This window comes from Myripristis murdjan, chromosome 20, assembly GCF_902150065.1.
Source record: "Myripristis murdjan chromosome 20, fMyrMur1.1, whole genome shotgun sequence".
NCBI classification, from domain to species: Eukaryota; Metazoa; Chordata; class Actinopteri; order Holocentriformes; family Holocentridae; genus Myripristis; species Myripristis murdjan.
In genome coordinates this window covers 29090351-29115167 of record NC_043999.1, presented here as the reverse complement: position 1 = coordinate 29115167, position 24817 = coordinate 29090351, and the positions used below count along the sequence as shown (strand labels likewise).

At 41.1% G+C, this 24817-nt stretch overlaps 1 protein-coding gene across 2 annotated transcripts in view; it reads right to left on the bottom strand.

Moving 5' to 3' along the window:
- Positions 1-847: 847 nt before the first annotated feature.
- The window catches only part of LOC115379092 (kinesin-like protein KIF20A), a 55893-nt gene continuing 31923 nt past the window's right edge, over positions 848-24817 (bottom strand). For both annotated transcript variants that reach the window (XM_030079772.1, XM_030079773.1), the window contains exons 11-18: positions 14813-14978; positions 14335-14490; positions 13533-13672; positions 7083-7248; positions 5808-5913; positions 5648-5718; positions 5425-5538; positions 848-1299 (exon numbers count right to left, since the gene is read on the bottom strand). In XM_030079772.1, the coding sequence (XP_029935632.1) occupies positions 1066-1299; positions 5425-5538; positions 5648-5718; positions 5808-5913; positions 7083-7248; positions 13533-13672; positions 14335-14490; positions 14813-14978 (1153 nt within the window). In that variant the 3' untranslated portion in view covers positions 848-1065. The remainder of the gene's footprint in view (positions 1300-5424; positions 5539-5647; positions 5719-5807; positions 5914-7082; positions 7249-13532; positions 13673-14334; positions 14491-14812; positions 14979-24817) is intronic.

The following is a 24817-nucleotide window of genomic DNA, read 5'->3' as shown; positions in this document are numbered from 1 at the left end:
TTTTGGGGTGGGGTGGGGGTGTCTCTTCAAAGTCCAGATGCTTGTAAGCATTTCCTTCTTTCTAAACCCTATGGTGTAAGAAAAACTATTTTTCAGATGTTTTTCCTCATGACCAACACTTGGAATTTGAAATTTTCCTCATAAATCTCGTAAATATACAATTTAAACTGAATATTGGAAATTGAGTTTTTTCTTCAGAATATTAGTGTTTACTTACATGAAAAGTACTGGTAAGGACCATTCCAGTGACTTTGAATGTTTGGCCCATTTATTTCAATACAATTTCAAATACAAATTTTTGATGCACCGGCCTTATAATGTTGTGCCTCTGTGACTTGTCATCGCCATTCACAAGGAACTGATAACTGGCTGTTGAAGGCAAATGTTTCTGGTGGGGGGACAGTTTCACACAACCCAATTTCAAGTTATCACAACACAACAGTGCTGCTGCTTTTAGGAAAAACTAAGTGGACAACTTTATTCAGGTGATGTGATACTGGCGAGTAAATTTTGAAGTCTGAAATTGAATTTTTATATTGTAGTGGGATGAGTGCAAACCAATGGCTGGATGGAGGAAAAATGATATGGGAGTTCTACAATAGCACTGCTTGCTTTGGGAAAAGGTTAATATAATCACTGGTATGTGGTCCTTTAAGGGTTAAGTTAAAATTAGTTCAGTTTAAGGGTTGAGAGCTTATGGAATATCAAATCAAAAAGCCACCTGTCCCATCTTTGCAACATTTTTTTTTTTTAAGTCCAAATATCTAACAGCATTACCATTCAGGTTCTGATAGTAAACTACTGACACCCCTGTAATCCTCAGTAAGACTTCAACATAATTTCTGCCAAAAAAAAAAAAAAAAACTTTATTAAAACCTTTTAAAAACATACACAAATGAAACACATTGAAACAAAGTTATTCTGAAAGTGCCCAGAGAAGTTTCAGGGTGTTTTCAGAAGGGATCCTAAGACTGTCCAGTTTTTTGTGTTTTTTAATAATAAAAAAAAAAAGTAAACAAAAAAAAGAACTTCTCTCCTTGATGATCTTGGGAATGTTGCTCTGGTCTAGCTACTGAGCTTATGTTTTGATGGTGTAGCCCTAACTGTCTTCCTAAGTGTCCGGCCAATAGCACTCTTCCCTGGAGAAGTGACCGACTCTCTGATGTTGCTGAGCAGGCCTCGTTTAGTCTTGGGTGGCACACTGGACTTCTGGGATAGCTTGCAGCATTCGGCCTTCAGGGAGGCAATTTCATTGTCCTTGTCTGCATTCTCCCTTAGAAGGTCATGTATGGAATTTGTCTAGGGGGGAAAAGGGTATATTCAAATCACAATACAAGGTATACAACAGTTATAGTTTCACCTTAAATACCCACTACCAGCCATTAAGAGGACACATTTACCTGCTGTCAAAACAAGACATACTTCCAGGCGGAGAACTGATTATGCATTCTGTCATTTGGACACCAACCGCCCCAAAAATACAGTAAATCGAGTGTACCACCCCCTCCATGAATGAAAAAGCTGAATGGGTTCAAATTCCTCCAGACATGTAAGTCAGACAAGTATTCAAAGTCAAAGTTTTCAAAGCTTTATGAAAGGGCATTCTGAGGTCACCACATCCTTGTCACATTTGATGTGTTTCTTGTTGACACAGGCTATTGGGGCAGTACTTAAAATAGGCAGAGATAATTTGAATGTAGGTGGGGTGGGATTGTTAAAAAAAAAAAATTGCCACACATACAGCATGAGGTAAACATTGATTGGTACACTATGCAAGGTTGATTTAAGGTTGGACCATTTAGGTCCACCATCAAATGACATGCTTATTTCACACTGTTGTCAGCTGAGTCAAAATGTCCAAAGATTAGCTAGTCTTAGGGGCCGGTCACACTTGTCATTCTTGTGTCATTAATTTAATTTAATTTATTTATTTTATTTTTTTCCAGGAGTGTGCGCTTGAAACTCTACAAGTTCAGAGACAGGGGATTGGTGCAAGTGTGAAAACCAGATATCAGTGAATTATGAATAACTGCAATGGGGCCAGACAAAAACACTTACATTCAGTTATGTTAGGAGATGGGATGGTAACTACAGCAGCTGCATGAAACTGAATGTAAGTTGAAGGCTGTGGAGCATTTATTAGATATTTAGGCCCATGCCTTCGCTCCAGACTGCCACATTTTGGATTAACAATAGTCCATAGGCCACTTTGTGGTAGACTGTGATAGGCTTGTATGTCTGTTAAAAATACACAGGTGCATAATGGCAAAGGGAAAATGACTGAAGAAAAGTGACAGTTTAAAGAGCCATGTCCTCATTATAACTGAACAATTTCTATCTGTTGTAGGATTAGTTTATTTTCGCTTAATACACACACCAGTGTCCCTTGATTAAATTGCGTCTGGCGTGCTCTCAGTGCACTCGCGCTGTTTATTTGTGCGTGCAATGGTTTTTCCTCCACCGCTGAAGTGTCTTGTTTTTTTTTATTATTTATAATTTTTAATTTTTCAAAAAACAAAAAAGACAATGACAGCACCACATTTCACATAACACAACAAAAGAGACATTACAATTTAAGACAAGACAAAAAAAAGAAAAAGAAAAAAGGGAGGGGGGGTGGAGTTGGTACAGATAAACTTCAGAGATGATGGTGCCAGAGCTTCACTGCGTTAGGCAGTTCTTTCAACGTTTTCCTTTAAATCAGTTCAGTTCAACAAAATCATGAGGCAGACACTTCAGATCAAGTTAGTGTTGTGTCATTAATTTTTAAGAGATATTTAAAAAAAAAAAAAAAAAAAAAAAGTATTCATTATGCACCTGTGGAGAAATTTTGCCTCCTTGCTCCAAACTTAAGTTCAGCCTCGGTGAACTTTGCTGCAATATGTATGGGTATAGCAGGATGTGTGTCAAACAAATTATTTTTTGGATGAATCAAACATATTGTGACCTGTACTGGTCAACTCTGGGTGTTTGGTTATGCAAAGCATGATTTATGTGTCTTGTTTTTGTGTTGTGGAATTGGGCAGCCAACTACCAAATTGTGGACAATGTTTACATTTATACTGTAGCTTATGTATTGAAGTGGATTTCATCCATCTATTTGCAGATCTTTTGCTCCACCATCATGTATAAAGATTTTAGTGAGTATGATTGATTGCTTGAGTGGAGGAATATTACTGATTCTTGGGAATTTGGATAAAACAGGTTTGAATTTTGAAAAAAATAAATAAATAAATAAATAAGTGAGTTAAATTACAAAATCTGAAGGTATATCATTATAGGCCAAGGTCTTGGCTTTTCAGCAATGTACCGGTGCAACCTCCTCATTTTGCATTTTTTTCATAAATTAGGCATTTTTCCAGTTATTAGGCTACTTTGTTTTTGTCAACACCTCACCGTAATGTTTTTTTTTTTTTTTTTTTTTAATTTGAAAAACATATTTTTGTATTAAAAGAGACTAATACTTTAATAATTCAACAGCACCAAAGAAACATATTGTAAGCATATTCATTTAAAACCAATATAACTGCCTCTGACGGTGGTGACACTAATCTGACGGTGGTGACAGTCGCCTCATTAAAACATACATTTCCAAAATTTATACCACTCAAGTCAATGGCTTCTTGCTTAACAACTTTATTTAACTATTTGGTACAAAAAATCCTGAGCACTGTTATAAGCATTTTTCAGACTTCAGTCATCACCGTCACACAGAAAACCTGACTGTGGTGATGTCTGATGGTGGTGACAAAAACCTGCTCTTTCACATGATAAGCATGAGTTGTTCACATTAGCCAGCTTGTTTTCGCCCTGTTGCTACCTACATCAGACCTCTTCTTAAAAAGTATACATTTATTCCATAATCTAATTTAATATTTTTTATACAGAAGTGACGGTGTTGACAATTTATGGTTGTGACAGTAGCAGTGTCCCAAAATATGAAGAGATTTAAGAGAAAATAGCAAACTTCCAGGAGCCTGAGCGGTCTTCAAGCATGCAGTAGAGCTGAAGGTTTGAAAAGGGCTCCTCAGGAATGTAATTGACCTTGTATTTGTAGAGTTTTTTCTTTTTTTTAAATAAATATCTGACGGTGGTGACAAATGTGGGACACATTTTGAGCAACCACAAAATAATAGTAAATATTGTTCAAAACTCATCGTTTGTAGTATTTAATACATATTATGATGTACTCTTTCATGTGGTAAAGATATTATTCAATGAAATTATTACTTTTTGTTGTTTTAATCAAGTTGAAATGATTATCTCCTATCTGAGGACAACTGGTTTTGTAGGCCATGGGCCAACATATAATATTATATACAAGGTATACAACAGTTATTTAAAAAATTATAAATTAATAAAAATTAAAAATAAACCTATAAAAGAACCTTACAAATGTGCAAAGGTATATTATATTATAGGGTGATTATACCCTTGATTCTTTTTATTCATTAAAATGTTGTAAATTTCCAACAGAAATAGCATTTTTCTTAGTGGGACATGATTTATCCAAATCCCAAGAATCAGTGATATGTATTTTTTCTGCAAGCTGCCAGGTGAAACAAATGCTGATAATGGCTCAGTGTTAAAACATGTCTGTTCTACCTGTTGCATGAAGTAAATGTTATTTGCAAGACTATATTCCAGAGTGCTAGTTTCTTCTGTTGGCTTGGGTGGTGCACCTAGGGAGGATCAACTTATGCCTAGATCGGATTTTGAAATGGTGTTGCATCATGCACATAAGGAGAATCTTTAGATGATCTTCTCTGATCTCAAACATGTACAAACTATAAGATTTGAAAACAGCGGCACATCTCACACTACAGGATATTAAGATTGTGCCAGAGGGAGCAAAACACCACCTCACATGATCACATGCGGAAGCAGATGTTAACAAAAGGAGACCGACATACAAGTAAGTACAACAAGTCGCTTTAGTAACATTAATGCTTTGTGGTGAGAGACAAAAAGAAGGCTAAATGAGTCTGGATGAAGAAATGATTTGGGAGATCCAGATTTGAAATCCTACATATCAAAGATGTTTGAAAATTATTTTGATGGCCACGATGAGACTGCAAGCTGTCGGAAGGTGGAGGATTGGATCTGTAAACCCCTCACATTAACAGATAACCTGGGCCCAACATTGGTACCGATTACCCAAACCAGATTTTTCCCCTGATTGTCGGAAGGGGTGAATCAGAGTTACACTGGCACAAAACTCCTGTAGTCTGAGCGTGGCTTAAGTAAAGTCTGAGTTGTGCTCACACCTACTGTTTTGACTGAATGACATTACTAAAGAGCCTCACTACTAGTTGAAATTATTTAAATAGATGTTATTGACCAAGAGATTAAAACTGCATCATTATACTTTGTTCACTATTTTTACAGGAACAGACACAAGATTTCCATTTTGAGTCACATCACCTCAGCCTTCCTCTGCAGAGCCTCCAGATCAGCGCATTTCTGTAGGAAGTCATCTTTGAGTGTGTGATGAGTTTCATTCAGATCTAGCAGCCTTTGCTCCAGGGCCAAAATCAACTGGAAGACATAGCACCCGTGATGTTTCTCTTAAAATTGACCGATCACTTATATAACCAAATTTAGCCAAACTTGAACTCATCACAATTTCAGTTTTGTCTTTTTTTACCTGTTGTTTGTCCTCACACATTTTCTCAATTGCACATTTTTCTTTGTAGAGCCGCTTCCATCTATCATCACCTGTGGGGATAAAAGGAATCCGCACTGTACTTTTTCCTCTGGTGTGGCACATTTTTCAGTAATACAGTATAACTCTACAGGATGCTAACCTGCTGTGTCTGTGCTGCTCTGCGTCTGGCATGACTGGTCCAGCACTGGAGCCCTTCTGGCGGTAGACACAAGACTCTTCAACTCTGAAAGCTCACGTCTGAGGGCCTGCACAGATGGTGTGACAGCAACATTTATGTTTTGAGAAAAAGAAATCCAAGGATACTCATCACTTAAAGTATAAAGATGTTACAAGATTTTTAAAAAGGTATTTACAGGCTTCAGAAAGCCAAATTTAAGACTTTTTAAAATGCTACCTGGAGTTGAATTTCATACCGGTTTGTTTGCTAGCATTATGGAGGCATTTGGATCACAAAGTCAATTGTCTAATTATGGTCAAAAGAGTTGTGCTTCACATAATCTGAAAGAGGTCAGCGTAACAGCTGAAACAGGAAGTTTGGAGCATTTTCTGGATAAATGCCATTATTTCCTTCAAAGAGATGCAGATTCCATGTGTAGCCCTTGCTGCGAGGCGAGATGAGGCGACCCAGGAAACAAGATTATTTTAGAACTCTGATGTTTTTCTTACCATTTATCCAGCCATTACTTTCCACTCATTCCACTATGATATGAAAATGAAATTTCAGAGAGTTTCTTCACATTGGTAACAGGTCACCGTAATAAAGTTATGGAGTTATTTGATTATTTGACAATGGGCAGAGTGGTGTCTACTGGAAAATAGTCCATGGGGAAATGTTTGCTTTACACAGCCGATTATCAGTTCTATGGTTTATGAATGGTGACTTAGCTGCAGAAGCAGAACATTATAAAAAGGTGGATGTTTAAACCAAACATCCATACATTAAGTCTCAGGGATTGTGATAACATTATGAAGTCTTTAGTAGACTTGCAAAATGGCTGCTTGCAATGTAAAATGTGGGTAAATTGTAGTGCTTGGGACAATCATTCAAACATTAACTTGTATAGTCCTTTTAGGCTTTTAGGCCACAGTTGCATCCAAATTCTGTATACTGCATACTGTATAAACCCTGTCCAGTTTGAATCAGACAGTGGATGTGTAATGTCCCCAACAGGAAATAATTTAATACAAAATGACAAACTCAAACCACCACTACAGCTGATCCCATTTACATCTTTCACTGAAACTGTAGTCTGTTAAATATCGCTGAATCACTCAAAAATTATTACAATTAAATTACCACAGTAATTTCATAGTTGCATCCAACTTAAACTTGAAAAATCTGCATAACACTCTGTAAAGATTAGTATTACTTTATTTAGGAATCACTGATGTGGGACATTCTGTTATACTGTACCTCTGCATTCTCCTGCTCAGCAATGAACTCTTCAACAGGCACATAATCGTCCTCCACACGGTTCATTGCACACTGGTAAGCGTGCTCTTTGATAGCGTCCTTGTACATGTCAAAAGTGTTCTCCAGCCTCTCCTGGTAACTCTCCTTTAGCTCTTCCATCTGTCGACTTCCCACATTTAAAGACAAGCTTTACTCAAATTTTTCATTTCATCTTGACTGACAATGTGCTGAGACATCTGAAATCTACAATAAAGAACAGGTCAATAAAATGAAGCATTGTCAAATCTAACAAAGAATGCACAGTAATTTGAGGAAAGCCAATGACAACCTGAGGATTTTCTTACACTGATGCATGTCACTATCACCTCACAAAACTCAGTGACTGAAATTTACTGAGTTCAAACATCAAGTAAGTCAGTGTCCGCAATTAATTATCCATATAATTCCGGAATGATTGATGCATTTTACATTAAATTCATCACAACTCGGTTCAATGTAGAGTCTGATTCACTGTAATTAATGAGAAGCAGAAATACAGCTTCTGTGAGTGTCATCAAGTTAAATGTAAGCCTTTTTTGCAAGATAAGAATGAAATACACTGCATTGCCAAAAGTATTCGCTCGTCTGCCTTCACACGCATATTAAACCATAGGATTTAATAGGATTTAGTATGATGTTGGCCCACCCTTTGCAGCTATAACAGCTTCAACTCTTCTATGAAGGCTTGCCACAAGGTTTAGGAGTGTGTTTATGGGAATTTTTGACCATTCTCCCAGAAGTGCATTTGTGAGGTCAGACACTGATGTTGGATGAGAAGGCCAGGCTCACAGTCTCTGCTCTAATTCATCCCAAAGGTGTTTTATCGGGTTGAGGTCAGGACTCTGTGCAGGTCAGTCAAGTTCTTCCACACCAAACTCACTCATCCATGTCTTTATGGACCTTGCTTTGTGCACTGGTGCACAGTCGTGTTGGAACAGGAAGGGGCCCGCTCCAAACTGTTCCCACAAGGTTGGGAGCATGAAATTGTCCAAAATGTCTTGGTATGCTGAAGCATTAAGAGTTCCTTTCACTTGAACTGAAGGGTCGAGCTTGACTCCCGAAAAACAACCCCACACCAAATTGTAAAATGTAACACTTCATTTTTTTCAATTTTGAAGATAATCACACCAAAATGGTCTCTATTTGTAAAGTAGTCAATTTTATGCATATTTCCACTTTACTGTGGAAATAGCCATTTGGAAGTGAAAACCTGAACTGTATGAATGTGCAGCTTAAGAGATTTGGTAAAAAGTTCATGAAAATGTTGATGTTGTGACAAATAAATGCATTTCTGATGCAATGGTCATTACATTTTAGGTTAATAATGAACAAATAAACAATAAATGAACATAAGACACAGAAGCAAGCTACAATGGTCTAATATTGAGGAATTTCAATATTCGCGAGTGGTGAAACAGCCCCATATTTGGGATAAAAAAAAAAAAAGAACTTGCATAAAGAAAAATTGTTTTATATCCCAAGAAAGAGTAAGCTTTGAAACTTTAAATTAAAACAGATCAGATTTTTTAAGACATTCCCACATGCAGTTATGGACCAATGAAAATCTGACATGAAAACTTTTTCTTGGATTTGGAGAGGCTGCCATCCAGAAACCGATGCATATATCTGACTAACCATTAATGCTTTGAACAGTCCATGTATGTATCTCAAAGCTGTAATTTTTTTTCCATTTTTGAGGGGCTATGATGTATGACAGATCTTTCAGCATATTCTGAGAAAGTAGGTGGAGGTGTATTACCATACCAAAATTCAGTTTCCTATGTGGTGTAGTTCCTGAGATATTGACACCTGAAAATGGAGGAAAAATTAGGACGCGCTAAAATCACACCAAAATTGACACATACTCCCCTCACTAAATTGGCCATATCTCAAAAAGTATCCATCCGAGCAAACTAAATTTTTTCAGTGTGCCTGTTGGATAAAAAAGGAACAACTGGTGAATTTTTCAGAATTTTTTGAGACCCAAGTGCGTGGGCCATTTGTTGAAATGACATGGAATGACCCACAACAACAACAACAATAACAATAATAATAATAATAGTAATAATAATAATAATAATTAGAAGAAAAATTCAGAAGAAATTTTGAATGTGCCTGCTGCTCTACACGTATAGTAGTCTAGTTGGAAAGGGGGGTCCACGCGCATAGGGTGGGTTTTTTTTATCGGGACCTACTTTTTCTAAATCCTTGAAGGGTGTATTTTAAGAATCTGCCAGGTACCAAGCTGAAATAATGTCCCATGGGGTTCATTTTTAACCCTTTCTTACAAAACCCTGGTACAAAATCCGAAAATGGAAAACATAGAAAATAGCATAACTTTTGAACCATACATGCTACAGGAACAAATGAACACATTTTTCCATACAATTTGGACCCAGAGAATCCATTAAAATGGTTATTATTAAGATTCAAGTACATTTTGACTCCATTTCAGGACAAAAACTACAAAAAACTAGGCGAAAATCATTAGATGACATCTATATTTCTCTGTTTACTAAATATTTTAGGTGGATTTTTCTTGCCAATTATTTTTTCTCAATCCTTAAAGGGTGCACTTTAAGATTCTGCCAGGTACCAGGCTGAAGTAATGCCCCATGGGGTTCATTTTGAACACTTTTTACAAAACCCTGGTACAAAATCCGAAAATGGAAAACATAGAAAATAGCATATCTTTTGAATCATACATGCTACAGGGACAAATTAACACATTTTTCCATACAATTTGGACCCAGGGAATCCATTAAAATGGTTATTATTAAGATTCAAGCATATTTTGACTCCATTTCAGGAGAAAAACTACAAAAAACTAGGCGAAAATCGTCAGATCACATCTATATTTCTCTGTTTACTAAATATTTTGGGTGGATTTTTCTTGCCAATTATTTTTTCTCAATCCTTGAAGGGTGCACTTTAAGATTCTGCCAGGTAACAGGCTGAAGTAATGTCCCATGGGGTTCATTTTGAACCCTTTCTTACACATATCATAACCAAACCCGAAATAGAAAAAGTAGAGAACAGCATAACTTTTGAAGTGCTCATCATAAAGAGACAAATGAACACAGTTTTCCATACAAGTTTGACCAAAGGAATGCATTAAAATGGTTATTAGAAAGATTCAAGCACATCTTGACTCCATTTCTGGACAAAAATCACACAAAAACAACAGACGGGCTGATAGTCCAGCAGCTACGCGCAATATTTCGATGGAACCGTTCACTTTATGATACAAGCATGAAATTTGGCACACTGTTAGAGCATGCCCTAAGGATCATTTTTGGCTATAGGGCCATCGCAGATTTGTCCCATGGTAACCGTGGCTACCATTTTTCCAAACAGCTGCCACCTGCTGTGATTTTACCTGTAACTCAGGTTCTAGACCACCTAGGGTCTTGATCATTTTCAAGGATGAGGAATACAGTGGTACTATATTCAACATGCTAGCAACTACCTAACTACATATTTCTGGCATTCAGTTAATTAAATAATAGTAAAACCCATCAAAATATCTATTTTGGTAGAGTATACCGTGGTGGAAAAAAGTTTTCGGACACCCTTAAAATTTTACACAATCTCAAATATTATCATGAAATATTTGTGGAAAAATCTTTTTTGTGTTTCAAAAGGTGTGGCTGCATTAGACAGATACAAACAAATACAAATTATATTTTTTTGTTTATTGTTTACAAGAAAAACTAACAAAAATACATTTTTGACAGTTTAATCTTCATCTTCAGGCGTGTTTCCTGCGTTAGGTTCCTTGTTTTAGCCATTTTTGTGTCTGAAGAACTTTCAAATGTGCTGGCTTTATATGGACACCAAGCTTGGCAACAAAAATTGTGTCTTTTAATAAAAAGAACGATCTTCATCACTGGTACCAAAATGACCCAATACTCAAAATTTCTTATGTATTTTTATGGAACCAATCCATTTTAAGTTTTTAATGGCTTTTTTAGGATTTGTTTAGTATTTTGGCTGTGACTGGACTAAAAGAAATTGGACTAGAAGACTTAAGAGTGATTTGTTAATGCAATATTTCAACAATTTCATGGGGTGTCCGAAAACTTTTTTCCACCACTGTACTGTACATGTTTTCTAAGATGTTGACAGATATGCCATGAAATGCATGTGTGTTTATGGCAATGGCCAAAGTGGAACTATACAGCAGTACAGAGACAGGATACCATTTAGCCTAAAGGCATATTTAATAAAGCCAAAGAGGAAAGAAAGTGTGACAACACAAAGTTGCGTTTGATGACACAGTCCACCACAGTAGCAAAGGACAGTGCACTGAAGTGCTGCCTTGGCACATTTGCATCTTCTACAACGCCCCTTTTTGCAACCACAGTGGAGGAGGTCGCAACATGCCAGGCTTGCTTCTGGTCGTGTGATTCAGTGAACTTCCCATCCACCTGTCAGAATCAGAATCAACCTTGTTGTCATATGACACATTTTACAGGTGTAAAAAAGTGGGTTCAATTATTCATTCATTCATTCATTGACCCGCCTGTGTCCTTCCTCTTCCATCCCCACTCACCTGGGGAGGGGAGTTCAAGTACTGCAACCACGGCCAACCAGCCAAAGCCCATTAACAATCCCACCAGGAGAAAAAAACTCCCTCTAATTAGCTGGCCTCCAGTCCAAGAAAAATCCAAGTCTCAACAACAAATATCATCCCTGCAGAATGACTGTTCCTTGTTCTCAAGGCTCTATATTGCATCACAGACACATGATGGAAATCAGGATGAGTTCTTTGAGCATGAAAACGAGGCATGTCCAACAGCACTGTCACAAATGGGTAAGTTGAGAACTGGTACCAAGTCAGACTTGGTGGGCTGTTTGATGGACCTGGTTCCTTCAGATGAAAATGCATCCATTCCCACTGCGACCTGGTGCTGCAAAGATATTTTCAGATTATGCACAGCACGTATTCTTGCCATACATCCAGTCCAGTCTCAGCCGGAACATGTCTGCAAAGTTGATGTTGTGTGGGATGAACTTCAGCACTCATCATGCTTAGGTTGTCTGTACTCAGCCCCGAGATACATCAGGTCTTGCACCATGCACACATGAGGAGGTTGAAACACGCATCATACTACACCTGGAAGATGCTGTGAAGGAAGGGTATGACAACCTCCCTATATACACCGTTGACACAGATGTGCTGGTACTGGCAGTGACAGCAGCCCAACGCCTCAACATTGCTCAGCTGTGGGTTGCCTTTGGAGCTGGGAATAGTTCCCGGCATTTAGCAGCTCATGAGATGGCGAGGGCATTAGGCTCAGATCGATGTGAAGCCTTGCCAAGATGTTCCTTGCCTTTATTGGTTGTGACACTGTGTCATCATTTGGAGGCAGGGGCAAGAAGACGACATGGGACACATGGAAGAACTTCAGTGATGTGACTCGTGGCCTCTGTGCCTTGCCCCCCCCCCCCTTATTATAAATGCCTTTAGGCTAAATGGTATCCTGTCTCTGTACTGCTGTATAGTTCCACTTTGGCCATTGCCATAAACACACATGCATTTCATGGCATATCTGTCAACATCTTAGAAAACATGTACAATATACTCTACCAAAATAGATATTTTGATGGGTTTTACTATTATTTAATTAACTGAATGCCAGAAATAAGGGGTGTGCTTCTGCATGGTACGGGCGCATACACGAGCACATGCATGGTCACGCACCCAATGTGCGGACGTAAATCATGCAACTTTGGCTTTGGTTTGGCTTTAGCACAATATGGGGCCAAACTTGCCAATGTAAGCAGGCCCTTAATGATATGCCAATATTAAAGTCAATTTGATGCTTTGAAGGCACAAAAAATGCATTGCCAATTAATATTAAGTTAGAAAATAAACCTTTGTCCAATTTAACATGAGATCCAGTAAAAGCCATGCCCACGTCGGAATTCTTTCTGAATACAGATAATTGTGTTCATAGAGCAGATACACATGACATCTCTGTACACACCTAGTGCATTATCCAACAGATATTTCTGTTCAAGTATCACAGGACCAGCATCACTTTATCTGTATTATTCCACTTCAATAGCTGTCTAACAGCTGAATATCACTAACAGGTTATATGGGACAACAGAGTCCCCTGAACCTAAATTATCACCCAAATGGGTGCTTGTTTTCCAGTGCAAAGCCAAAAAATATTTTTGGACTGTTTGCCTCCAACCCTAGGGGCACTCAGAGTGTGCCCTTTAACTAGATAACAAAAGACAGCTAACTCAAACAACTTTCTCTGTGTGGCTAACAATGATTATCTTTCCAGTTGCAACCTTTTTTAATGAATTGTCTGAAGAAGGAAGTATAAACAGCTTTGTTTACCTTATTTGCAGCTAAAGTCACATGATTTAAAATAGCAAATGGAGAAAACATACCTGCGTAGTTCTTCGCTCTCCATCAGCTGCTGTAACATGGCGTCTCCCATTTCCTTTCGAATTTCCATTTCCTGCACCAGGTTTTTTCGACGCTCAGCCAGTAGTTTTGCTCGCAGGCTCTCAATCACATTCAAAAGCTCCTGGCAAAAGTGTACAGTCAGCATTTAGGTCAGATCTCAGTTATCATGTTTGAAGGTATAGTTGAGAGTTGATTTAAGAAAAAACATTGAATAATGTTTTTTTGTTGAGTCAGACTGATGATCGCCATGTAGCCTCAACCATTAATTTATGTGTTTATTCAATGTTTTGTCATTTGAGTCTACACTGTCTTCACTTGAATGGATCCTGGCAAGTTTTACATAGTTCATTTTTAAATTCTCATGCACACACATGGGAAGTAAACCATTCTGCTGCCCTACAGTTCTATATAAACAAGCAGACATTACATTGCAGCCAGTAATAAGGTCTACTACACTGGCTAGCTTGAGTACATGTATATGCACTCAAACTTTTTTTTTTTTTTTTTTTTTAAACAAAAGACCCTATTAATGTACATCATTCATTCTCATATCAGTAGTACAAGTCATGAACATGTATCACTGATTTACAGTAGCTTGAAAAGATAGTTCTCTTTTTTGGACAAATTTAATATTATTTCACATTCTCCCTAGCCATTATGTAGGACAGCAGTGGTGAAAGGGTGTGTGTAAGCAGGTCTGTGCTAGTTAGATTGGTGACTGGCAGGTGCCTGACAATTATGTGAAAGGTGTACTACTGAAGCCATGCATTAGAGCAGTTGTACGTTCTGTGGCAGAATGGACATGTCAGCCTCGTCCTCCTCATCCAGCAGCTCTTCTTCAGACAGGTAGCTCTTCAAGGCCTCCAGAGGCTTGCCGTCTCGACCCACCAGCCGAGGAGCCAGAGACTCCAGGGACTTGGCTGGAATCACCTGGACAACCTGCAGACATTCAGGCCCCAGACCATTAGAGGCCCAGATTTTTTTTTCTCTCAGATCTGTTGTGGTTATCAGTGCTGTCCCCTAGACATCTGGGGGCCCTACACAAAAAGTGTGAAGTTTGTGCCCCAGGGCTCCATGGTCCGGCCCTACTCTGAAGTTTGAGTGATTTATAGTGAATTTGATTAAAATAACATACAGTGATGCTGCTCAATGGTTCTTGTATGCTGTGGTAGTGTAACAGCACTGAATAAGTGTCCAAGGCAAAATTATTATACCACAGATCTGTCAAGGAAATATGTTACATTTTCCAGCTCCAACTGACCTGTTTGGCAGCAGCAGAGAATTTCATAACATGGAGCGTCTCGTCATAGGTCGAGGCACACTGGTTGATATTGACAATCAGGGAAGCTCTTCCTTTTCCACAGAAAACAGCCTGGAAGAGCTTGGTGAGTTTGCTCTCTCGGAAAGGAATGTAGCTGTTTTTCATCCTGATCAACAAACACGGGAGAGACAGAAGTGCAAAAATACCTTTAAATAAAATGAAAGGTGGTGTTGGATGTATTTGCCCTTTGCCCAAGATGGCTGCGCACATGTATGCTGTGGCTCAGTGCTCTCCCTTTCGGTGCTTTATTTTGTTGTGTGTACTGGAGTTGTTACTCACTGAACGCACATTTTGCCTGACGAACAATGTATATAGCCGTCACAAACTCCTGAAGATAGGATTATGGAGCTAACGAGCCGTAACAGCTAATTTTCTCCGCTCCCACAGCATACCGGAGGATATAGCCAGGACCCCGGGCTTCGTGGATGACTACACCCATGGAGAGGAGGCAGAGGTGGCACAAGTACAGGAGGAGAAAGCGAGGCAGCTGGGCTGGTGTGCTGGTGAGACTGTGAGTACATTTACATGCACACCATATTCTGGTTCGGCTCAATATTCCGGCTAAGGTAACTGCGCCGCGGCAACTGGAATATTCCGTTTACATGTTACTTGGCATGCCCCTGTGTTTCGGCGTATTCCACTCTCTTACGTAATGCGACACTCAGCCGCGGGGGGCAGCAGTACGCGTATAGGCGTCTGGTCTGCCGGAAATACAGACGAAGAAGTCTTCTTCCTCATCTTCTTCTTTTTTCCTTCTGTTGCTAGTTCTATGTTTTCTCCCATCGATATACTCCGTGATATTTAAGTCTTTCATTAGCTGAAGGTGGACTGCAGTCTCCTGGCTCTTGCTGCTGTTCACCATGCCGTTTTCCCCGCTTGCAGGTAACCATAGCAACAAAGACGCCACAGGATTCCTTGCAGGTTGAGCATGCGCAGTCGTGACTGAATATTCCGGTTCGGGACATTTTCCGACTAAGGTGTTTACATGCCCCAATATTCCGGTTGGAACAGGCATATGCCAGGGGTCTTATTCGGAATTCTCTCCAACCGGAATATGACCTTAATCGGGTTCGGTGCGTGTTTACATGACACGTGAGCAACCGGAATATTGCGAATATTCCGGTTAATACAGGAATAAGGTGTGCATGTAAACGTGCTCTATGAAAGGATCCAAATAGCATTTTTCTTGCCAGTGTAAGATCCCTGCTTAATAAGATGGACGAACTAAGGCTGCAGCTAGGAACACACTCGTGAAAGACTGCTGTGCTCTGATTATTGCCAAGAGCTGGCTTCAGTCATCAACACCGCACGCAGCTATTGAGTTAGCAGGCTGCACGGTGCACCAGCAGGACAGGAGCAGAGACTCTGGTAAGAGCAAAGCAGGGGGGGTTATGCATTTACATAAAAACAACTGGTGTAACAACTCAAAGACTGTAGACAGCCGCTGCTCCTCAGACCTGGAGTTTGTGACAGCCAAATGCAGACCTTTCTACCCCCCGAGAGAGTTCACTGCTGTCATGCTAACTGCACTGCAAATGCTAACATGGTCCTCACAGTTTTACATAGCATTGTCAGCAGACAGCAAGACAAATATCCTGAGGCTGTGCATGTTATTGCTGGAGACTTTAACCATGTTGAATTGAAAACTGTACTCCCTAAATTACATCAGCACGTGAAATGTGCCACCAGAGGAGTAAAAACGCTGGATAAAGTATACTCCAACATCAAAAAGGGCTACAGGGCTATCCAGCTACCACACTTGGGCCAGTCAGACCACATGTCCCTGCTCCTAGCACCAGCATACACCCCTCTTAGGAGACAGGCTACTGTTACTCAGACTAGAGTTCTCATATTCTGCCCGAACCCGACCCGACCCGACCCGACATTTTCGGGTCGGGTCGGGCCTAAAATTTACGTGAATTGGGCGGGTCGGGTCGGGCTTCGGGTTCTGTGGGGGATTTTTTTTTTTTTTTTTTTTTTTTAAATAAAAAAAAAAAAAAAGAATTATGTGTTCTGTTATTGATTATGACGTTTCATTTTTATGTGACTGGTGGAGAGAGTGAGAGACTGTGAGTGAGGATTGGATTTGGAGGCTAAACTTTTAGTGACAGACAGACAACCAGCTGTGCGAGCGCAGCGCAAACAAGTGAGAGAGAGTTGCAGCAGTAGGCTATCCCGCTGTGCTGGCAGACTCGGCAGCAGGGACGGTTTTTGCTATGGGCAGTGCAACTGCCCAGGGCGCAATCTACTTGGGGGCGCACGAGAAAAAAAAAATCTCCAGTTTTCTAGACTACCGTATTGACCCGCACATGCCGCGGCACCATCAGTCGGTATCAGGCGGGCCGGCCGCGGCACCGTCCTATACCGCGCCCACCCGTCAGGTCTGCCGGATCTGACAGGTGAGCTGCCTGATGCTGGCCGGTGCCGCGGTCGGCCCGCCTCATACCGACTGATGGTGCCCCGGTGCCGCGGCCGACCGGCTCTGCTAAATAATGGGGAATTTGGCGATTTTTTTTTTTTTTTCGGGCTTTATCGGGCTGTCGGGCCTAAAGTTCGGCTAATTAGTCGGGTCGGGTCGGGCCTCGGGCTGGCCCAGTCGCGCCCGGGTCGGGTCGGGTCTTAATTTTCAGGCCCGATGAGAACTCTAACTCAGACGACTGTCAAGACCTGGCCTGCAGATGCCCAGCTCCAGTTGCAAGATTGCTTCGAACAAACCAACTGGGATATTTTTACCATCCTGACCTGGAGGAGTACACAGCAGCAGTTCTGGACTATATCAAATACTGCACAGATACTGTTGCTGTAGACAAAACCATTCGGGTCTATCCTAACCGGAAGAGAGAGGTATCTCCAGGGCCAAGTCAGATTACAAGAGGAAGGTGGAGGATCATCTCAGCAATAATGACATGAGGCAGGTGTGGCAGGGAGTCCAGCACATAACGAACTACAGACCCAACGTCATGGCTGTCAATAGGGACCCTCTGATGACAGAAGAGTTCAACCACTTCTTCGGCCGCTTTGAGGTGGAACCACCACCAGCTGCACTACAGCCACCAGCACAGAGTGGTCTCTCCATCACCTTGATGGAACACGAGGTGCAGTGTACATTGAGGGCAGTGAACCCAAAGAAGGCTGCTGGACCCGATGGTGTGACTGGGCGGGTGCTGAAGGCCTATGCAGACCAGCTTGCTGGAGTTTTTACTAACATATTAAACCGGTCCTTGCTTCAGTCCACTGTTCCACCATGCCATAAGTCCTTTGTCATAGTTCCCCTACCCACAAAAACACAACATCACCAGCCTCAATGATTACAGACCAGTGGCATTAACTCCAATTGTCATGAAGTGCCTGAAGAAGCTTGTCCGCAACTACATCATTTCCTGCCTTCCACCAACACTAGACTCACACCAGTTCGCCTACAGAGAGAACAGATCCACCGAGGGCGCAGTAGCTCTCCACACTGCTCTGTTACATCTGGAGCAGCCAGGAACATACGCCAGACTGCTATTGGTGGATTTTTCCTCTGCATTTAATACTATACCCCCACACAAGCTGGTACACAAACTAACAGGTCTTCGACTATCAGATCCATCTGCCGGTGGATTCTGGACTTCCTGTCAGACCGCTCACAAAGAGTCAGGGTAGGCACCCACATCTCATCTGCACTCAACCTCAGTACAGGCTCCCCACAGGGTTGTGTACTGAGCCAACTGCTCTTCACACTATACACACACGACTGCAGCCCGTGTAACCCCATTAACATCATTGAGTTCGGATGACACCACCATAGTCGGACTAATCTCTGGGGGGGATGAGTTTGCCTACCGGGACGAGGTGGAGAGGCTGTCTGGGTTGTGTAGAAGCAATAACTTGGTCCTCAACACCACAAAGACCAAAGAGGTCGTAGTGGACTACAGAAGGAACAAAACTGACATCCAGCCCCTGTTTATCAGCGGGGACTATTGGCCCTTTTCCATTAGTATCTACTCTACTCGCCTCGACACGGTTTAGGTGGTTTTCCATTACAATTGAGTAGCACCTTACCGTGGGTGGAGTCGTCATAGCAAGGCGGCGCACCGTCTAGCTCCCTCTGGATTCTTTGGGCCGCCACCAAGCTCAGAAAAGTCTCCACGTCTTTATTTGACCGCGGTAGCGGTGTGCTTGCTATTTTCCGACTTTGACAACTTTGTTGCCGTTTTTTTTTTTTTTTTTTTTTTTAAATGTCGGGTTTTGTTTTCGTGCAGGAGTCGCTCTCGTCACTCCCTGTCCAATCAGTTGCCTGCACGGCGTTTACGTCACATTTTCAGCTCGACTCAGCTCGCTTGGAACCCCGGCTGAGTAGGTGCTAAAATGGGACCTGCTAGCAGGTACTACCACCTAATGGAAAAGCTCTTAAACCGAGTAGAGTCGAGCAGAGTCGAGCTGAGTAGGTACTAGTGGAAAAGGGGCATATGTGGAGAGGGTAACCGACTTTAAGTTTCTGGGCATCACCATCGAGGAGGACCTGACTTGTTGGAGTGCTAACCACAGCACTTGTGAAGAAGGCCCAGCAGAGAATGTATTTTCTCAGACTTCTCAGGAAACAACAAACAACCTGCCGAGAAACTGCTGGTTACCTTCTACCACTGCCCTGTAGAGAGCATCCTGACGTAGTGTTTGTGTTTGGTTTGCTAGCTGCACAGCCGCAGATAGGAAAGCACTACAGAGTCATCACCACAGCTCAGAAAATCATTGGCTGCCCTCTCCCCTCACTGGAAGAACTGTACAGTTCCCGCTGCCTTAAAAAAGCCATGAACATTTTGGGAGAGTCATCTCATCCGGGTCACCCTCTGTTTGAGCTGCTGCCATCGGGCAGGAGATACAGGACTCCTAAGTTAAGGACAAACAGACTTAAGAACAGTTTTTACCCCAGAACCATTGCTGCCCTGAATGCTGCTTAAATTGATTTATGCACTACTGTCAAATGTCATTAGGGAATTGTGCAATAGCCCCAGGATGTCCGAAGAGATTCATAGTGTCTACACTTGACATAGATAGTGGAGTTTCTTTTGTATCAGACACAAATAGGTTGTTCCTACCTTACATGTTTCGGCGGCAATACTTCCGCCTTCAGAGGTATCACTAGGTGGTATGTGACGTGTCTTTATCAGCTGATGTTGCTCACAGTGGCGTTGGTCACGGAGGCATGGCCGACCTGTCAAATCTGACAGGTCGGCACTGCCTCCATAATCCAGCGCTGATATTTGTTGTCCTGGGTGCGGATGACTTGGTCTTTTCCCAGACCATAATGTGGTTTTCCCATTTGCAGTGATCACTGAAAAGCATCTTTCATGCCTTAAGACTGCTTTGATATACTGTAACACTGCACCATGCAATCATTAAATATGGCCGGGTCTATGAATATGCAAATAGTCCCAGTCAACCCACCTGCTTGTTCTCATATCAGCTGATAAAATTTATCTTTTGATAATCCATCCATGTCAAAAATTTTATATCAGTGAATCTTAGTTACGCTAATATTTTTCATGTGAAGCAGCCATTTCCAGTTGGTGTTGCTGATTTTCTGAAAATAAAACATCTGCCAGGAGGATGACGTGAAAAATGTATTTAAGAAGCTGAACATCAGGAAAGCAGCAGGCCCAGACAGGGTCGGCTGTGTTCTGCCACTGGCTCTTCTCACTCTACAACCACCAGCTTTACATCCATGGACAGTTCTGTGAAAATGATAAAATACGTGGACGACACAATCACTGGAGGCCTCATCGCCAACAATGATGAAACCCAGTGCCACATTGAGGATCAAGCTTTTTTGGTGTACAAACAGATCTTGCTTAATACAGCCAAAACCCAGGAAGCTCAGCTTACATTGCATGACGAATCCCCCCCCCAAAAAACACGCAAATAAACAGAGACTCCATCACCACCAAAAATTCCTCAGGAACATACACTATATTACCAAAAGTATTCGCTCACCCATTCAAATGATCAGAATCAGGTGTCCTAATCCCTTGGCCTGGCCACAGGTGTATAAAATCAAGCACTCAGGCATGCAGACTGTGAAACAAGACATTTGTGAAAGAATGGGCCGCTCTCAGGAGCTCAGTGAATTCCAGCGTGGAACTGTCATAGGATGCCACCTGTGCAACAAATCCAGTCGTGAAATTTCCTCGCTCCTAAATATTCCACAGTCAACTGTCAGCTCTATTATAACAAAATGGAAGCGTTTGGGAACAACAGCAACTCAGCCACGAAGTGGTAGGCCACGTAAAGTGACGGAGAAGGGTCAGCGGATGCTGAAGCACATAGTGCAAAGAGGTCGCCGACTTTCTGCACAGTCAATTGCTACAGAGCTACAAACTTCATGTGACCTTCAGATTAGCCCAAGTACAGTACGCAGAGAGCTTCATGGAATGGGTTTCCATGGCCGAGCAGCTGCAGCCAAGCCACACATCACCAAGTGCAATGCAAAGCGTTGGATGCAATGGTGTAAAGCACGCCGCCACTGGCCTCTAGAGCAGTGGAGACGCGTTCTCTGGAGTGATGAATCACGCTTTTCCATCTGGCAATCTGATGGACGAGTCTGGGTTTGGAGGTTGCCAGGAGAACGGTACATTTCAGACTGCATTGTGCCGACTGTGAAATTTGGTGGAGGAGGAATTATGGTGTGGGGTTGTTTTTCAGGAGCTGGGCTTGGCCCCTTAGTTCCAGTGAAAGGAACTTTGAATGCTTCAGGATACCAAAACATTTTGGACAATTCCATGCTCCCAACCTTGTGGGAACAGTTTGGAGCGGGCCCCTTCCTCTTCCAACATGACTGTGCACCAGTGCACAAAGCAAGGTCCATAAAGACATGGATGACAGAGTCTGGTGTGGATGAACTTGACTGGCCTGCACAGAGTCCTGACCTGAACCCGATAGAACACCTTTGGGATGAATTAGAGCGGAGACTGAGAGCCAGGCCTTCTCGACCAACATCAGTGTGTGACCTCACTAATGCGCTTTTGGAAGAATGGTCAAAAATTCCTATAAACACTCTCCTCAACCTTGTGGACAGTCTTCCCAGAAGAGTTGAAGCTGTAATAGCTGCAAAAGGTGGACCGACATCATATTGAACTCTATGGGTTAGGAATGGGATGGCACTTCAGTTCATAGTATGAGTAAAGGCAGGTGAGCGAATACTTTTGGTAATATAGTGTACATCAGCAATGACCTGAAGTTGAAAACAAAGACTGAACACACTGTAAAACCTCAACGAAATACTCCACTTCCTTAGGCAGCTCAAAAAATACCAGATCGACCATCAACTTCACACTCTGTTTTACTCAGCCATCGAGTCCATCATCACATCCTCTATTGCAGTATGGTACAGCAGCATCCCCTCTGTTGAATCCGTACTCACGGATAACCCTAACCCTAACCCGACTGTAAAGCAGGCAAAGAAGATCCTCTTCACCCCCTTCACATCCTGCTCATCACATCTTCCAGCTCCTTCCCTCAGGGAGGAGCTACAGGTAATTGTGGTTGTGTAATGTGTTCTGTCGTTGTATTCATTGTATTGTTTTGTGATAATATGTCTGTCTGTTTTTCCATGTATGTATTGTCCCACAAAGTTAGACATACTGAACAAAGAACAATTTCAACCAGACTTGGTCGTGTGGCTGATAAACAATATATCTATCTATACCAGGGGTGGGCAAACTTTTTGGCTCAGGGGCCACATGAGTTTTAGAATTCGACAGACAGGCCAGGCCAGCACCAGATGGATGAAAAGTGTATTATTGCGGTGGCTGCGACTCATTTTATTAACAATGTTCAACAATGTTCAATGTTCAAGACCTTTATTTGTCCCCAAGGGGCAATTGATTCTGCCGCAGTAGTAAAAAAAAAAAACAGTACAACAACATCGACAACAACCACAATGACAACAGAGTCAGACACACAGCACAACAACAACTACAAGGAGACACACAAGGCAGACAGTAGTAAATAAATCAGTAGTAAAATTTAAAAAAAATATCATCTATCATATATCATTTATCTTGATTTAATGCAATATAAATAAGCAATAAACAGTATTTACACTACTGTAAATAAACATTGCTATTAGGATAATATTACGTACAGTGTTACTTTTTAATTGGCAGAGATGACACAGTTTTAAAGCAAATAGCTTTATATTGTCCTAGTATATTGTCCAATGCAGAAGGGACATGAGGCAGAATGAGAATACCACATAGTCTACAATTTTTTTTTTCCTTTAAGGATTAAACCAATCATATAATAATCATGTCAAAAAAGCAAATTTACAAACATTGGTTTGGTTTTAATTAATGAAATAAATGGAGAATATCAATAGAGTGCAAAATGAATGCAGTAGGCTACATATTTTAAGTGCAAATACAGGTGAAACTTGGAAAATTAGAATATCATGCAAAAGTTCATTTATTTAAGTAATTCAATTTAAAAGATGATGGCTTTCTGCACAACTGTCAGGTCAGCAGTCTTCCCCATGATTGTGAACTCTACTGAACCAGACAGAGCTTTTAAAGACTCAGGAACCCTTTGCAGGTGTTTTGGATTAATTAGCTGATTAGAGTGTGAAACTTTGAGCTACAATATTGAACCTTTTCACAATATTCTAATTTTCTGAGATTCTGAATTTGGGGTTTTCATAAGCTGTAAGCCATAATCATCAAAATTATAACAAATAAAGGCTTGAAATATCTTGCTTTGCATGTTATGAGTCTATATAATATATTAATTTCACCTTTTAAGTTGAATTACTTAAATAAATGAACTTTTGCACAATATTCTAATTTTACGAGTTTCACCTGTATATACTTTCAATACAAAATGATGGGAACATGCGGTAATTGGTTTCTTCCCACCTCTTGCAGTCGGCTTATTAATATTGCGATAATGCGATTATTGCAACAGTCCTAACTTACATTCAGTTTCAGTGGGGACAGTGGAGTTGACCACCCTTTTTTGCCAGTGCATCAAAGTCTGGTGTCAGCTTGGTTGTGGCAATTCTCAGGACAGATGTTCATCAGTTAACTGGGATCTAAGATGTGCTTTGATGTTCATCACGCTGAACGTCTGCTCACACACGTAGGTAGAGCCAAACATCAGCATCCTCTGTCCCATCTTCTGTATGTTTGGAAACTTGGCTTCGCTTAGTGAAGCATAAAACTCACCCAGTTTAAAAGGGACCTGAACTTCTCCTTTAAGACGGAATCACATTGAAGATTGATCAGTTCCAACTGCAACTCCTGCGGTGTTGTTTCAGGATCTTGTGAGAAGGGACATGACACGTGCTGAAGTGCCTTCTCAATTTTTTTCAAAATCAGAGAAGCGACGGCAGAATTCTCCACACAGGCCGTCCAGTGATTTTCTTTATTTCTTCACATGTCGAGGGGCCCCTTTCAGCGTCACGAGTGTGGGGAAATGAGCCAAGGATTTATTTGACATTTGTCTTGACAATAAAGTCAACTTGGCTTTGAAAGCACTCACATTTGTGTACATTTCGTGCACAAATTGATCTTTCCTTTGCAGCTTCACGTTCAGCTCATTCATGTGTGTCAGTATGTCCACAGCAAAAGCTAAATCACAAAGCCAATCTGCGTCGCTTGTCATTAATCCCTCTGATGAAAATTAAAAGCTGAGCCATGTCCTTTATGTCATTGTTTTCATCCAGTGCCAACGAATATAACTTAAATGACTTGGCTTTTTTGTTTAGATTGCTGGCTAAGTCTTCGTCAATTATCTCAACACAGCAAGTCACTGTCCTGCGTGATAAACAAATTTTTTCAAATTTATTCTTGCTCTCTGGACATAAGAATTCTGCTGTCTCCACCATGCATTCTTTCAAAAACTCCCCTTCGGAGAAAGGCTTGCTGGCCTTTGCCAATTTGAATGCCAGCAAATAACTTGCCTTTGTGCTTG